This window comes from Beta vulgaris, chromosome 4 (assembly GCF_026745355.1).
Source record: "Beta vulgaris subsp. vulgaris cultivar EL10 chromosome 4, EL10.2, whole genome shotgun sequence".
NCBI classification, from domain to species: Eukaryota; Viridiplantae; Streptophyta; class Magnoliopsida; order Caryophyllales; family Amaranthaceae; genus Beta; species Beta vulgaris.
Window position 1 is genome coordinate 13,506,007 of NC_079205.1, and position 13,873 is coordinate 13,519,879.

The 13,873-nt window shown below is 34.1% G+C and overlaps 1 protein-coding gene across 1 annotated transcript; it reads right to left on the minus strand.

Moving 5' to 3' along the window:
• Positions 1-4,249: 4,249 nt before the first annotated feature.
• LOC104891459 (stress response protein NST1) lies at positions 4,250-7,208 on the minus strand. The gene has a single exon (XM_010677157.4). It carries the CDS (start codon positions 6,851-6,853, stop codon positions 4,574-4,576), a length of 2,280 nt encoding a protein of 759 aa, XP_010675459.2. The 5' UTR covers positions 6,854-7,208; the 3' UTR covers positions 4,250-4,573.
• Between the last annotated feature and the right edge of the window lie 6,665 nt (positions 7,209-13,873).

The following is a 13,873-nucleotide window of genomic DNA, read 5'->3' on the forward strand; positions in this document are numbered from 1 at the left end:
CGTTTGAAGGGGGGATGGTAAGGGAAACCTCACCCCCCCCCCCCTCCCAAAAGAAGCCCCTAGTGAAATTTGATCTCATGACCTTGAAGTCGTGAGACCAAACCTTTCTTGATAAAAGGGGAAAGAAAATGGTGAAAGAGAAAAAATAAAAATATACAAATATTATATAAAAATATTATATTTAGGATATTATTAGGAGATTTTAGAGCGTCTGTTTAGCAAAGCTCTATCAACTCGTAAGATAATGCTAGCTTGTGTACACTCGTATTGTCGTATTCATTTTTTTCACATGAAGAAACGAGCTCTATTAAAAGAAGTATTATTTACATACTTTTTCTTTTTGTCTTGAAACCGTCAGTTAGAACACTCCTCATCTCATACTTACTAGGATTGGGAGTATAAGAAAAATGACGGCATGTTCGGCAAAACTATGAGTCAATTGTCAAAGTAGATTCGAGTATCCTACTAGCATTTATTGATTAGTTTTTCTTTTTGGTGCAATTTATTGATCAGTTTTAAGTTGTTAGAATTGTATTCAATATACATAATGGGACATTGCTACATCCACCTACCGGGTAGACTACCCGCTGCTAATAGATAATTAAAATATTAGTATTTAAGCCTAGTTGGATTCCACTATCATAATTACCACAACCTTATATTATGGGGTGGGTAATCTACCCGGTGGGTTGATCAAGTTTTTTCCGTATGTATGTTATTGAGTATATTTATATACTCAAAAATTAATGCTATCTTTTATTCATTTGAAACTCTCTATTTTACTAGTTCTACTTCACTTGGAGTCCGTCAAATTTACAATGAGCAACTAATTAGTCAGCCTTATAGAACATACGAGTATATAATAGAAAGGGTTTTTCTACGTTATATCCTTGTGTTTCTTCAATTTCTACGTTTTACCCCAACTTTTTAAAAATTCTACACGGTACCCTCAAACTTACCTTTTTTAATGCACGATGCCCAAACTGCTTCTTAAATGTCATTAATTTCATTAATTTTTTTAAATTTATTGGAACTAATTTGACTTATACATAGTTTAACCCTTAAAAGGTTATTCACTAATTAGATTCGTTCCACCAAAATATCAAAAATAGACGAAATCAATGATGTATAATCAGCGGTAGGGGCATTGTCCGTTAAAAAAGGTAAGTTTAAGGGTACTATGTGGAATTTTGAAAAGTTTGGGGTACAACGTAGAAATTGAAAAAATACAAGGGTATAACTTAGAAAAACCCTAATAGAAATAATATAATGGTTAAATTTTATTATTTATGATACTTTGTCTTCGAGTTGTTACTTGTTAGGCCTAATTTATTATTGAAATAGTGAAATATATACTCCCTCTGTCCCAAAATATAGTTCTCATTTCCCTTTTTTCACAGTAATTTATGCAAGTAGAATCTAAGCGAGATAATAAAGATTTTTTGTTTATTTAAATAAATGTTGTATGGGAAAAGATTATTTTAGGAGAGAGAATGGAGAATAATTGGTGAAAGAGCATTAATTGTAACAATTTGATTGAATAAACAAAGGAAAAAAACAAGATTCAAGAAGCAAATAAATGATGAGACACGATTATATACTTTGGGAATTATGTGAAGCTCAAAATGAAAATGGGAATTATGTTTTGGAACACCCAAAATGAAAATGGAAACTATATTTTGAGACGGAGGGAGTATAATTTTCTTTTCATTTAAAAAAAAAAGTAACAAGCTAATTTTGGTAGATTTTGCAAATTACTTTCTTAAAGGTAATTTAAATAGCTAATTCTATTACATATGTATAACACTAATTTGAAATCTAACAGGTAATCTTTACCTACTTTATCGTATTGGCACGTCTTTCAGTGTCATATCTACCATCTACTTTCTTCTCTTATACGAAAAGTAAAAGAAAATTTGACATTAATAGTCTCAACTATTCCCGACCCTAACTTTTTCGATATTACAATATTTGGTTAACTTGAAATGGTTGTAGTAGGAATGGATTTCAAATGAGCTTCTTATGCCTTATAGCATAGGACTACCTTAACATGCAAAACTAAAATTAAATTAAAATAATAAAAAATTCATGTAGTTTGAGGATCGTTGTTTTTCTCTCCCATTTTGGCTATCAACACCTTTTCTTGATCCATTTAATACTCTTTTTGTTAATTTTTAATCTACACGGTTTTATTTTTGGTTAGTCTCCTTTTAATCTACACAATATTATTTTTTCTATTTTTGGCAACATGTTTCATCTATTTTTTTCCTCTTTTTCCACTCATGTCATCCACTTTAATATTTTTGAACCCGCCTTTTAGATTATCTTTCTCACTTTTAAGTTTCTTTCTCCATCTTTTCAGTTTTTCTTTCATACTTTTCAACTTTCTCCTTAGTTCTCCTCCAAAGTGAAGGAATAAACAAACAAGAAAAGGTGAATAAGTTATAAGTCGTATGACTGCTTTAAACCTCCTAAGGTAAAACTATTCTGAATTTAAAAGATGGATCATAATCTAGGTTCTTCATGTAAATTTTTTCAAAGTAAAATGGATTCATTCATACACATCTCGCCTCTCTTTCTTGATTTGTCTTGACTCTTGGTATAAGAAATGGAAAGGAATGAAAAAAGTATATACTTCCTTTATTTCAGTTATTATGCAAGGGTTATGACTTAAATGCTTGTTGGCACAATTAATTTGACCATTAACCTAATATTTTTCATTATCTATTAGTAAGAATTACTTTTAAAAAAGATGTAATTATATCTTAAGATAAATTCAATAATATTTTACGTAAAACCATTTAATATTATATAATAATAAATTTTATATGAAAGGTGATACACTATATGAAAGTAGCGCAAAAATCAAACTGAAGCTAAGAAAATAAGAATCCAACTACTATCAAATTCTACCTTAATTGTTTGTCAAATTGTCAATGCATTATTGCCTCCAAAAGCAACACTTTATTTAGATGTCAAGAAGATAATCTTTATTAAAATTGAAGGGGGAGATGTCAACATTAAAGGAACAAAAGTGAAGAATCTGAAGACCATGCACGAGACATGGTGGCATCTCTGCCTTCTGGGATGGAAGGCCCATTGTGATTTGTAAACATTGTCACATGTACAGACAATTAGATAATTATAACTTATAAGCTATGAATATTGAAGATGTACTTCCCACTCAACAATCATGCACTACTAGTAGCAGTACTCTTTTCCAAGGACTGCTGCCACATGAGTTAACAAGATATTACCATAAGATATTGTATTACTTTGGGGATCAAATTAATTTCCCTTTCACATATTTCCCGATTGTAGAGGAGAAAACCTCACATGTAAATGATTGTGTTAACTTATTTTAAGAACCATAATATCTCACTGGTTCGTTGTATGTACCATATGCTATATTGCATCGATACCATGACAATGTTTCATATGAATGTAATTAAAGAACCCTAAAGTTACCACTCAACATGTACTTATAGTAGCAACTAGCAAACACCACTATCAGCTCGAGAGACTCGAAATTACACATTTCAGACTTTAATGTGTAGTAATTAGTAGTAAAATATCGTTTGGTACTTATGAGAATCTTTTGTCATTAACAATAACTTAATGGCAAACATTAGCCTCAACACACGAACTATAACACGGATGCACCAATACCACCAATTTTGACTTGTAGTTGTAGCCAACAAAATACCACCAATTATCGACCTGGGTTCATCGAGTGTCATAAATAATACCAAAACTATATTTCCTCGCCGGCAGTGGGGAATCCATACTATTTTTTTCCATTTTCCTCTTTCTATCTCAAAAAACCTTCATAAGTTGATCTGAATTTGTTAACTTGGTTGCCTCAATCTTAAATGTAAGTGTAACAAGCCAAGCTTAGCAAGGAAAATCAAGGTTATAAATTACAATTTGTACCAACATAGAAGATTCATTTGCTCCCTTTATAAACAAGAAAAATCATGGAATGTAGACTCATATTTCATCCATTTGTACACTTCAAAAAATAATTACTTCAATGGAGTTCAAGTTCCAAGTTTCAAACCTTGAGCAAAAATTACCAATGAATGTAGGTAGGCCTTGGCCACTTGTGAAGGTAAACCCCAACCCCTAAATCCTAATAATGGTTTCCCATGCACAGTTGTTGTACAGCTGCACTTATTAATGTTAAAAAGTTAAAACTAATACGACTAAAAATCAACCAAATTGTCAGTAAATTACAAGCAATACCACGTGTAAATATACCCTACTCTGTCATTCAACGGTCTAAAAGAGCCCATAACATCAAGCTAATTTAATTAAACAACCAACCCTAATACTATTACTTAATACTCCCAATCTACAATCTCAACCAGTAAAGTAAAACTCTAATCACCCAAAAAATTAACTAGTACTAGTAAACTAAAATAAAATCTAATAAGATTAAAATAGAATTTACAAACAAAAAACCTGCCAACTTGCCATACCATTACCAACAATTTTCTGCCACAACGGACAAATACCACTCGCCACGTGCCAGAAACTCATACTCAATCTCAACCGTTGATCTAATCAGAATTCAGAACCCAACCCCAGCCGCGCCAACCCCAAACGTAGCCGGACGATGCGGCTCAAGCTTCCTCCCATTCTCTCTACCCCACAAGCTGCAAGCCATCTCCGGCGCCGCCACCTTAGCCGATGATCTTAACGGCGCCGACTTACACCTTGTCAAACTAAACGGCTCATAGCCGCCGCCACCGCCGCCGCCGCCTTTCACCAGTTTCTGCTCAATCAAGTTAGCCACTGAGCCGCCACCAGCTGGGAAAGAAATCGACGACCTTCCCGGCTGAACCGGCGCCGGTTCAAACCTCTGTTTAACCGGCTGTGGTGGGACCACTGGCGCCGGTTTTTTCTTGGTTGTGGAATCATCTGGACCGTCCGTTTTGTTTACCCTTTTGTTGTGGTGGCGCTCTGGTAACCATCGGATGAAGTCCGTACTACAAACCCATGTTTCTTTGGATACCTCCATTGATACTTTTGGTTCACACATCATTAACAGTAAACAATCTGGTAAAGTTGGCTTCTTGTTTTCTCTCTCCTCTTTTTCTTCTTCTTCCATTGACTTTCTTGCTTCTTCTTCTTCTTGTTCTTGTTCTACTTCAACTGGGTTTTTTTCTTCTGGTTTTGACTCTGCTGTTGACTCTTCTGAAGAATTTAAAGATGATGATGTTGAAGATGTAGAAATGTCACTACTTTCTTGACCTACATTTTCTCTCTCCTCTTCTTCTTGAAGAATTGAATTGAATTCTAACATTTCTCTCTCTTCTTCCTCCTTCATTTCTTCTTCATTTTGCTCCAAATCTTGCTCATTTTCACTGAATTCAACATTCTCTTTAGCTGTAATTGTCGTCTCGATTAAACACCCGTCACGCTGAATCTCGTCTTCAATCAACAACTGGGTTTCTTCTTCTGTAATAATCTCACATTGTTGCTCTTCTGGGTTTTCTATGCTCTGTTTTTCCTCTGTTTCTTGTTCTTCTTCCTCTAACTTTTCATCTTCTTCTTCCATTTTCTGCTCTTCTTCCACTTGAATTTCCTCTTCTTCTCCAGAAAAATCTGGTAAATCTTCAGAATGTGACTCAAGCACAACCAAATCATGCAACATCTCATCCAATTTTTCTCTCTCCTCTGTAATTTCCTCTTTTTCAATAACCTCCTCAGTTTTCTCCTCCAGTTTAATCTCCTCCTCAAGTTTCACATATTTTTCTCTCTCCTCTTCAACTTCAACCTCCTCATCATCATCTTGAGGAAGAACAGGGTCCCACAATTTACGAGAAAGAGAAGCCATTTTCATAGGATCAGATCTACACCTCATCAACAAAAGTGCATTTTTAGGAGGAACAACAATATTAACTCTACCACCACTTTCTTCATCATCATCTTCATTCTCATCATTATTATTCATCATCTCACTCTCATTCTTCACATTATTATTACCAAACAAATCATCAAACTCCATATCATCAAAAATCGACCTCCTCCTTGAACATTCTCTCTCCATCATCATTCTATCTCCTCTGACTTTATCTTCATTCTCCTCTCCTCCAACAACTAACTCTATATCTCTCCTCTTCCCTTCTCCTTCTCCTTCTTGCAAAGAAACCAACCACCTAAAAACAGCACAAGAACTCGAAGAAGAAGAACCACCATTTTCTCTCTCCTCCATTTTCCCCCCTTTTTCACCTCCACATAACCCACTACTAAAACATGAAGATTTACAAGGAAACAAACAGCTAAACTCCGACCCAAAAGCTCTCAACGCCTCACAAATCGTCAATGGAAGATGAACCCACCTCTGATTATTATTATTTCTATCTTGAATCGGTTGTTGTTGTTGATGTTGATGTTGATGTTGTTGTTGTTGAGTTAACTCAATCCGACGAAAACTCGCTTCCCCTCCACTTCCTCCGCTCAATCTCTTACTACTACGACAAGCTCTCATCTTCATTTTTTTACCTTGTTTCTTAGTTTTCACTCTCACTTGACCAATGCAGGTGACTTTAGGGGAAGAAGGTTCTGGGTTGTCTGCAAAACCAGAACTTCCTTTGGTTTTCTTGGAAGGGAACATGGCGGGTGATTGTGCGCCTCGCAAACTGCCGTTGTGGCGGAGACGGCGGCTGAGGGAGGAGGAGAGAGAAAGTGGTTGAGATTTGTCGACGGTGGTACGGCCTGGACTGTGGATTGATTTAGAGGAAAGGCGCATGGAAGAAGATTTTGAAAGGCGAGAAGTGAAGCAAATGAAGAGTTCACTTGTTGTTGTGGGTGTGCTTGTTGTTCTATGAGGTCTTTCTATGTCCATTATTAGTGTTATTGAAGGGGGTTTTGTTTTTTTATTATTTTTTGAAAATGTTATTTGGGGTTATTTGATGGGTTAAAGAGTTTAGGTGAAATAATTGAAGGATTTTACATCAAGATGAGATATTTTCTTAGAAGGTATGGGTCTAATGGATGGATGTGAGATTGAAGAAGATGATGGATGGGATTGGATGGGATGTGGGAGAGAGAGAAAAAAGGGTTTGAGTGCTGTGAGTTGTTAGGTTGTTGCAGTGTAAATGGTGGATAGTGGAGTTTTGGCAGAGTTTAACAGCGTACAAGCCAAGATGAAAGGGGGTGTGTGTGTCCACTGTGGAGAGAGAAAGAGAGAGACAAGGTTAAAAGGGCAAAAGGGTATAGTAGTTGATAAAATGATGTTTGTCTTTACCCCAGAAAGTATCATGCATGTTGTTTTGGGTCAATATGAAACAAACCGAATTAAAATATTTCCCTTTTTTTTTAATTGTTACATTTATATTTTTCACGCACGCAAAACTTTGAGAATATATATCTTTAGTTTTTTATTTGTAAAACTTATAAGAAGTATATATATTAAGAAAATACATGGTAAGAAGAATCTAACAAGATTTCACATTATTATGTTTTTATTCACGTATAAATCACAAACGGTGATCAAATATTGTAAAACGTTAAAGTGTAACAATAAAAAAAAAAAAACGAAGGTAGTAAGTTAAATTGAATTGAAGTAAAAAAAAAAGTAAAAGAAAGTAATTAAATTGAATTGAACTAAGCTTAAACGAATTGAACACAATTAAAATATGTCCTGAAAAATAGGATCCGATTAGAAAACTTGAAGTAATAAGTAGTATCTCTTCGCCAAGGTCAAGAGTATGCTTTTGATGTAAATATGTGATTGCTCCATTCCATCACATTTTTTTTCCTCTTGAAGATTTAGGATTTTGTTGAGCTTATTTTTCAATAACTCTTTTATTTGAACTTAAGTGAGCTTAATAATAATAATAAATTTTCGATAATAATAATGTTTTAACAATAAAAAATTTATTACAGAGCTAAACTAAATTGAATTGAAATTATACTAAAAAAAACAGAGTTTAGTTCCTCCATTCTGTGTTTATGTCCCTAATTTCTCTTTATTGTATCTTAAAAAGACTAATTGGGAGTATTCAAAAAAAAAATCTAATTTTTCATAATTGGATCAATATTTTTGTCAATTATTCAAAGCTCTATGAACATTATAATACACAAAATTTAATTATTTTGTATTTTTATTCAAAAATACTTGACAAAATATCCACACGAAAATTGTTAGTCATTACTAAGAAACATCTTGGTATTTAGTCAATCAAAACTTTTTTTAATATTTTATTACTCAACAAAATTGGAACTTATCTTCTCCCTTCGTGTTTCTGAATTTTTTCTTAACTTGTTTTTTTACCTTTTCCAATATTTTTAACTTATTATTACTGTTACTATTATAATATAGTAATAATATTAATTATTATTATTATTAACTATTCTTATCAATTAATTAAGTTAAACTTAGGACCAATAAATGCAAATAATTTACGCTTATTGTTAGAGTTCAAATCAATTTAGCTAAGTGAAATTCCACTAAAGCAAATACACCTTAAAATTTAAAGGTAACAATATTGGTTTTACTTGTGTTAGTTCTTTAGGGAATGTAAGAGTAGCTAATAAAGCTCCTCTAGATTTTACTTTGTTTTATGTTTGGTTGTATTAGCAATAGGTTGTATTTCATTATTTACTTAATGTAAGTTTTCTCGATGGCAAAAAAAAAAAAAAAAAAAAAAAAAACTTATACCAAGGCTTACAAGTCTAAAATACTTACAAGGGATGACCTGTATGTGTAGATAAATAATGTTAAGAAATGATAGTAATTTTAAACTTTAGCCTTAATCATTGATTATATTGTTTAATGAATGTTGGAGCAATATCTCACAAAGTTGTGTTCATAAAATGCTCCCGTATTATCAGCATTGCATGAGATGAGCGAACCGGAGTACCGGAGGATCATGCACCTGTACAAATCAAAAATTTGTACTAATTAATAATAATTATCACCAATAATGATACACTGATACCATTGACTGGGGAACAAATCTAGTCATTAGCTAGGCCACTAACCTATATAACTTGTAAGCATGCATTAACATGGCCAGATCAGTAGATCATGCATCACCACCACATATAGCCAAGAAGAAAAAAGTTGGGCACCAAGAAAATAACATGAAGTTTTTCTATATATTGTAAATAATTAGCGAAAGCTCGGATGTAAGATTGTTATGCATAAGAGCTTGTCGTCCAATGGTCAAATGATCTTTAGTTGGTATTAGAATTTAAAGACTAAGTCCAACCTAGTTCAATTGTAGTGAGTAGTGACAAGTGAGACCATCTATTGAAGAAATGAGGCTGGTCTCACATATTGTCGTGAGTGACTCAAAAACTGGTCTATCATTAAATATGAACATGTAAAGTAGAATATTAATTGGATAGGAGAGAAAATATATGGTGAAGTTTAGGTCTTGTTTGGCAATTAGTGTATAGTTGTCGTTACTTATTAGCTAATTATATTGAATAAGTACCTTGTTTGACAAGTAGCTGATTGTATTAGCTGATTTAACTAATTGATTGTGTTGAACCCTAGTTTTGATAATGACAAAGAAACAAAGGAACAAACTAAGTAGTGAACTAATGAATTATTTAAGTGTATGGTGTTTAAGGTATCAATGCAAGGAACTGGGAGAAATAGAAGTCAATGAAGAAGTCAAGAGAGGATTTCAAAGGCTAAGTAAAGAAGTTTCTATGTTGATACTGGAGCAAGCATTGGATCAAGAATAATAGAAGCTAGGCGTTTTATTTTCTAGTTCCAATGTAAAGGAACAAAGAAAGAATGGTAAGGAACTGTGGCAGTCTATTTGAGAATGAGCGTTTGTTCCTTTGTAAGGAACAAACTAAGTGGCACTTAGCGAATATGTTAAAGGAACTGAGTTATAAAGGAACTAGACTTAGGCGTGTAGTTATTGTAATGGTTAAAATGATAATGGAGTAAGTCATGCCTAGATTATAGGAAATTAGTTATTTCTAATTTCAAATGATAAAATCAGTTTTAAAAAGAAAATCTGTTTTAAAAAAGATTTTATTTTTCGGAAAATAAGAAAATAAATATCCGGTTGTTAGAAAGATTTTATTTCAAAGATATTATTTTCTTAAAGATTAGAAATTCAGATTTAAAGATAAAAAGAGTTTATAAAAACTGATTTTCGGATAATGCTCAAGGAACTCCTATTACTTAGGAGTAATGGCTGCATTTTATCCACGTTCATTTATAGTTCATGGGATCATGGGACATGATGTAAAACGTGTTCCTTAGGGGAAGGAACATCATGGGTAAATGGACTAAAACGTGTACTCTAACATTAATCCCACGTTCTTCATGATTAACACTATAAATATAGAAGTCTAGATAAGTTCCAAATTGTGTCTGACTAAGTAATTAAGTGAGTTTAACTTATTAAGTGTCAGTGCCTTCATTCTCTCATAATAGCCATTTGTTCTTTGCCTTCTTACTCTAATTCCACTAAGCTTATTTCGATCAATTGTATTTTGGTTTTTGGGGTAAGGGAACTTTGAGTGAAGTTCTGTAAGAGAAAGGCTTTGAGTGAAGCTTGTATGTGTGAGAAAACTTCGAGTGAAGTTGAGAGGAACTGCTGTTAAGGGAACAGTGGCTCAGGAACTTGAGTTTAGGAACTCAAGGTGGTGGCTCGAGTTAGAATTAGGTTGTAACAGAGTTGTTTGGCCTAATTAGTGAAAGTGTTGGAGTTTAAAATCCCTAGTGGTCGAGTGTTTTTCTTCTTGTTGGGCCCAAGAAGTTTTTCCTCGTAAAAATCCCTTGTGTTCCTTTAGCTTGTTTATTCGTTTAATTTTAATTTCCGCAAAAAGTTATGTTTATTTCTACACCTACAATTCACCTCCCTCTTGTAGTGTTCCTAGGGAAATAACAATTGGTATCAGAGCTAGAACTCACGTAAGATAGGAAACCCTATTGAAAAAGATCCAAGGAACAATGAATACCACCGAGAAACTTGAAGAAGGTTATTCCACTCAAAGGCCTCCTATGTTCAATGGGAAGTACTACAACTATTGGAAGAACCGCATGGAGATATTCATCAAGGCTGAAAACTATCAGGTATGGAGAGTCATTGAAGTTGGTGATTTCGAAGTCACAACTACAAATGACAAAAATGAGGTAACTCTTAAACCCCTCTCTGATTATGACAAATCTGATTTTGAAAAAATGGAAGTAAATGCCATGGCTATTAAATATTGCATTGTGGACTTGGACCCCATGAACATAATAGGATCATGGGATGCAAATCCGCAAAGCAAATATGGGATTTACTAGAAGTAACCCACGAAGGAACTAATGAAGTTAAAAGATCGAAAATTGATTTACTTATGAATCAATATGAACTGTTCTGCATGAAATCCAAAGAAAGCATCCGAGACATGTTTACTCGTTTTACTAACATTATAAATGAGTTGGCTTCTCTTGGAAAGTTTATTTCATCTGAGGAACAGGTTCGAAGGTTCTTAGGAGTCTTCCTAAGGACAGATGGATGGCTAAAGTCACTGCTCTTCAAGAAACAAAAGACTTCACTAAGTTCAACTTAGAACAGCTGGCAGGGTCACTTATGACTCATGAGCTTCACCTTGATACTGAATATGGTGAAAGCTCCAAATCAAAATCAATTGCTCTCAAAGCAGATGATGAAGATGATTCGGACTCTGAAGAAGAAGAAGCAGCCCTCATGGTTCGAAAATTTCGAAAGATGTACAGGAACATGAAGAATGGAAACTTCAAAGGTAAAACTAAGAAATTTTCTAACAAAGCTGCTTGTCATAAATGTGGAAGTACAGATCACTTCATCAAGAATGTCCTCTTTGGGAAAATGACAAAACCAAAGAAAGGAACAAGGAACGCTTTGCTGAAAGGAACAAAGAATCAAAAGCACCTTTCTCTAAGGCAAAGTGCGCAAAGCTATGATAGCTGCTTGGGGAGATTCAGAGACGGAAGAAGAAGAGGAACAACCAACTGAAGAAACAGCAAACCTTTGCCTCATGGCAAACACTGACGAAAAAGAAGATGAAGAAAAATTGAGGTAAGTCAACATGGACTTGAGTCAGAACTAGATGGTAAAACTAGGACTGAAATATATGATCTTCTTTATGATGCAATTCTTGAATGTAGAGATGAACGTGAAAAACGTGAACAAACGGAACAAGCCTTAAAAGTTTGCAAGGAACACATAGAATGGCTTAAGAAAATGAGAACTGATGTCGAAACTAGATTTTTTGATTTGTTTGATAAAAACTTAAAAATCAAAGAATGTTATGAGAGTTTGAAAAATGAAAATTATCTAATTAATTTAGAGATTTCACACTTGAAGGAATTTGTCCCTGTTCTGAGTTCCTTTGATATAAGATCAACCCCTTTGAAAGGATACAGATCTGAGATTGAAAAAATAAATAAAGAGAAAATATTTTAAAGGAACAGATCTGTAATCTTAAAAAGGAACTGGTTGTCGCAAGGAACAGAGGCAAAATCATGAAAGTTCCTAAGTGGATTGAGAAACCACAGACCAAAAGGAAGGAAGGTCTTGGTTTTGAAAACTACAAGAAAAGGAACAAGACAAAGAAATATGTTGATCTACCTAGTGATAAGTTCTGTATGTATTGTGGCAAGGTAGGTCATTACATAAATCAATGTCAACTAAAATCTGAGATGATTGGGAAAAATGTGACAATAAGTAAGAAAAAATGGGTTGTCAAAACAAATCCTAGTCAAGAACAGGAACCCACGAAAGATGGGGTTCCTTCAACTAACAACTAGTTGATTTTTGCAGGTTGGAGTGAGGGGGAACAACACTTGGTATCTCGATAGTGGTTGTTCCAAGCACATGACAGGAGACAAAACGAAGTTTCTCTCACTCACAACCTATGAAGGTGGCAGTGTAACATTTGGTGATAATAAGAAAGGTAACATTGTTGCTATGGGTAAGGTCGGTAAGTCACCATTACACTCCATTGAAAATGTATTTTTAGTTGAAGGTCTAAAACATAATCTATTAAGCATTTCTCAATTCTGTGACAAAGGAAATACTGTAAAATTTGATAAGGAAAAATGCTTAATCATCAACATTAAAACTAAGAAGGTTATCTTGGAAGGAACAAGGAAAGGGAACACATACATTGTGGATCTAGACCTTGTTCCTCAAATCAATTTAACTTGTCTTAGTGTTATTGAAGATGATTCACTTCTATGGCACAAGCGTCTAGGACATGCTAGCTTTTCATTACTTGAGAAACTTAGATCAAAAGACCTTGTTTTAGGATTACCATCCATAAAATTTCATATTGATCAAGTTTGTGATGCATGTGCACGAGGTAAACAAGTAAGATCCTCTTTCAAATCTAAAACGATTGTAAGTACCACTAAACCATTAGAGTTAATTCATATGGACTTATGTGGACCCATGAGAATTCAAAGCAGAAGTGGAAAGAGGTATGTACTTGTGATTGTAGATGACTACTCTAGGTACACTTGGGTTATTTTTCTCTCTAGTAAAGATGAAACTTATGATGAGTTCCTTGTCTTTGCTAAAAGAGTTCAAAACCTAAGTGGACATAAAATAATGCACATTAGATCAGATCATGGCAAGAATTCGAAAATTATAAATTTGATGACCTAAGCAGAGATAATGGCCTAGATCATAATTTTTCTGCCCCTAGAACACCACAACAAAATGGTGTTGTAGAAAGGAAAAATAGAACTTTGGAGGAAATGTCTAGAACCATGTTAATTGCTAGTGAACTTCCAAGGAACTTTTGGAACTCACTAGTAGAGAAAAAGCAATTTGCGTCGGATGTGAGGCGCCTATTTGCGTCGGACTTGGGTGCGACGCCAAAGCCCTCGACGCAAATGACTTGGGAACTATCTGCGTCG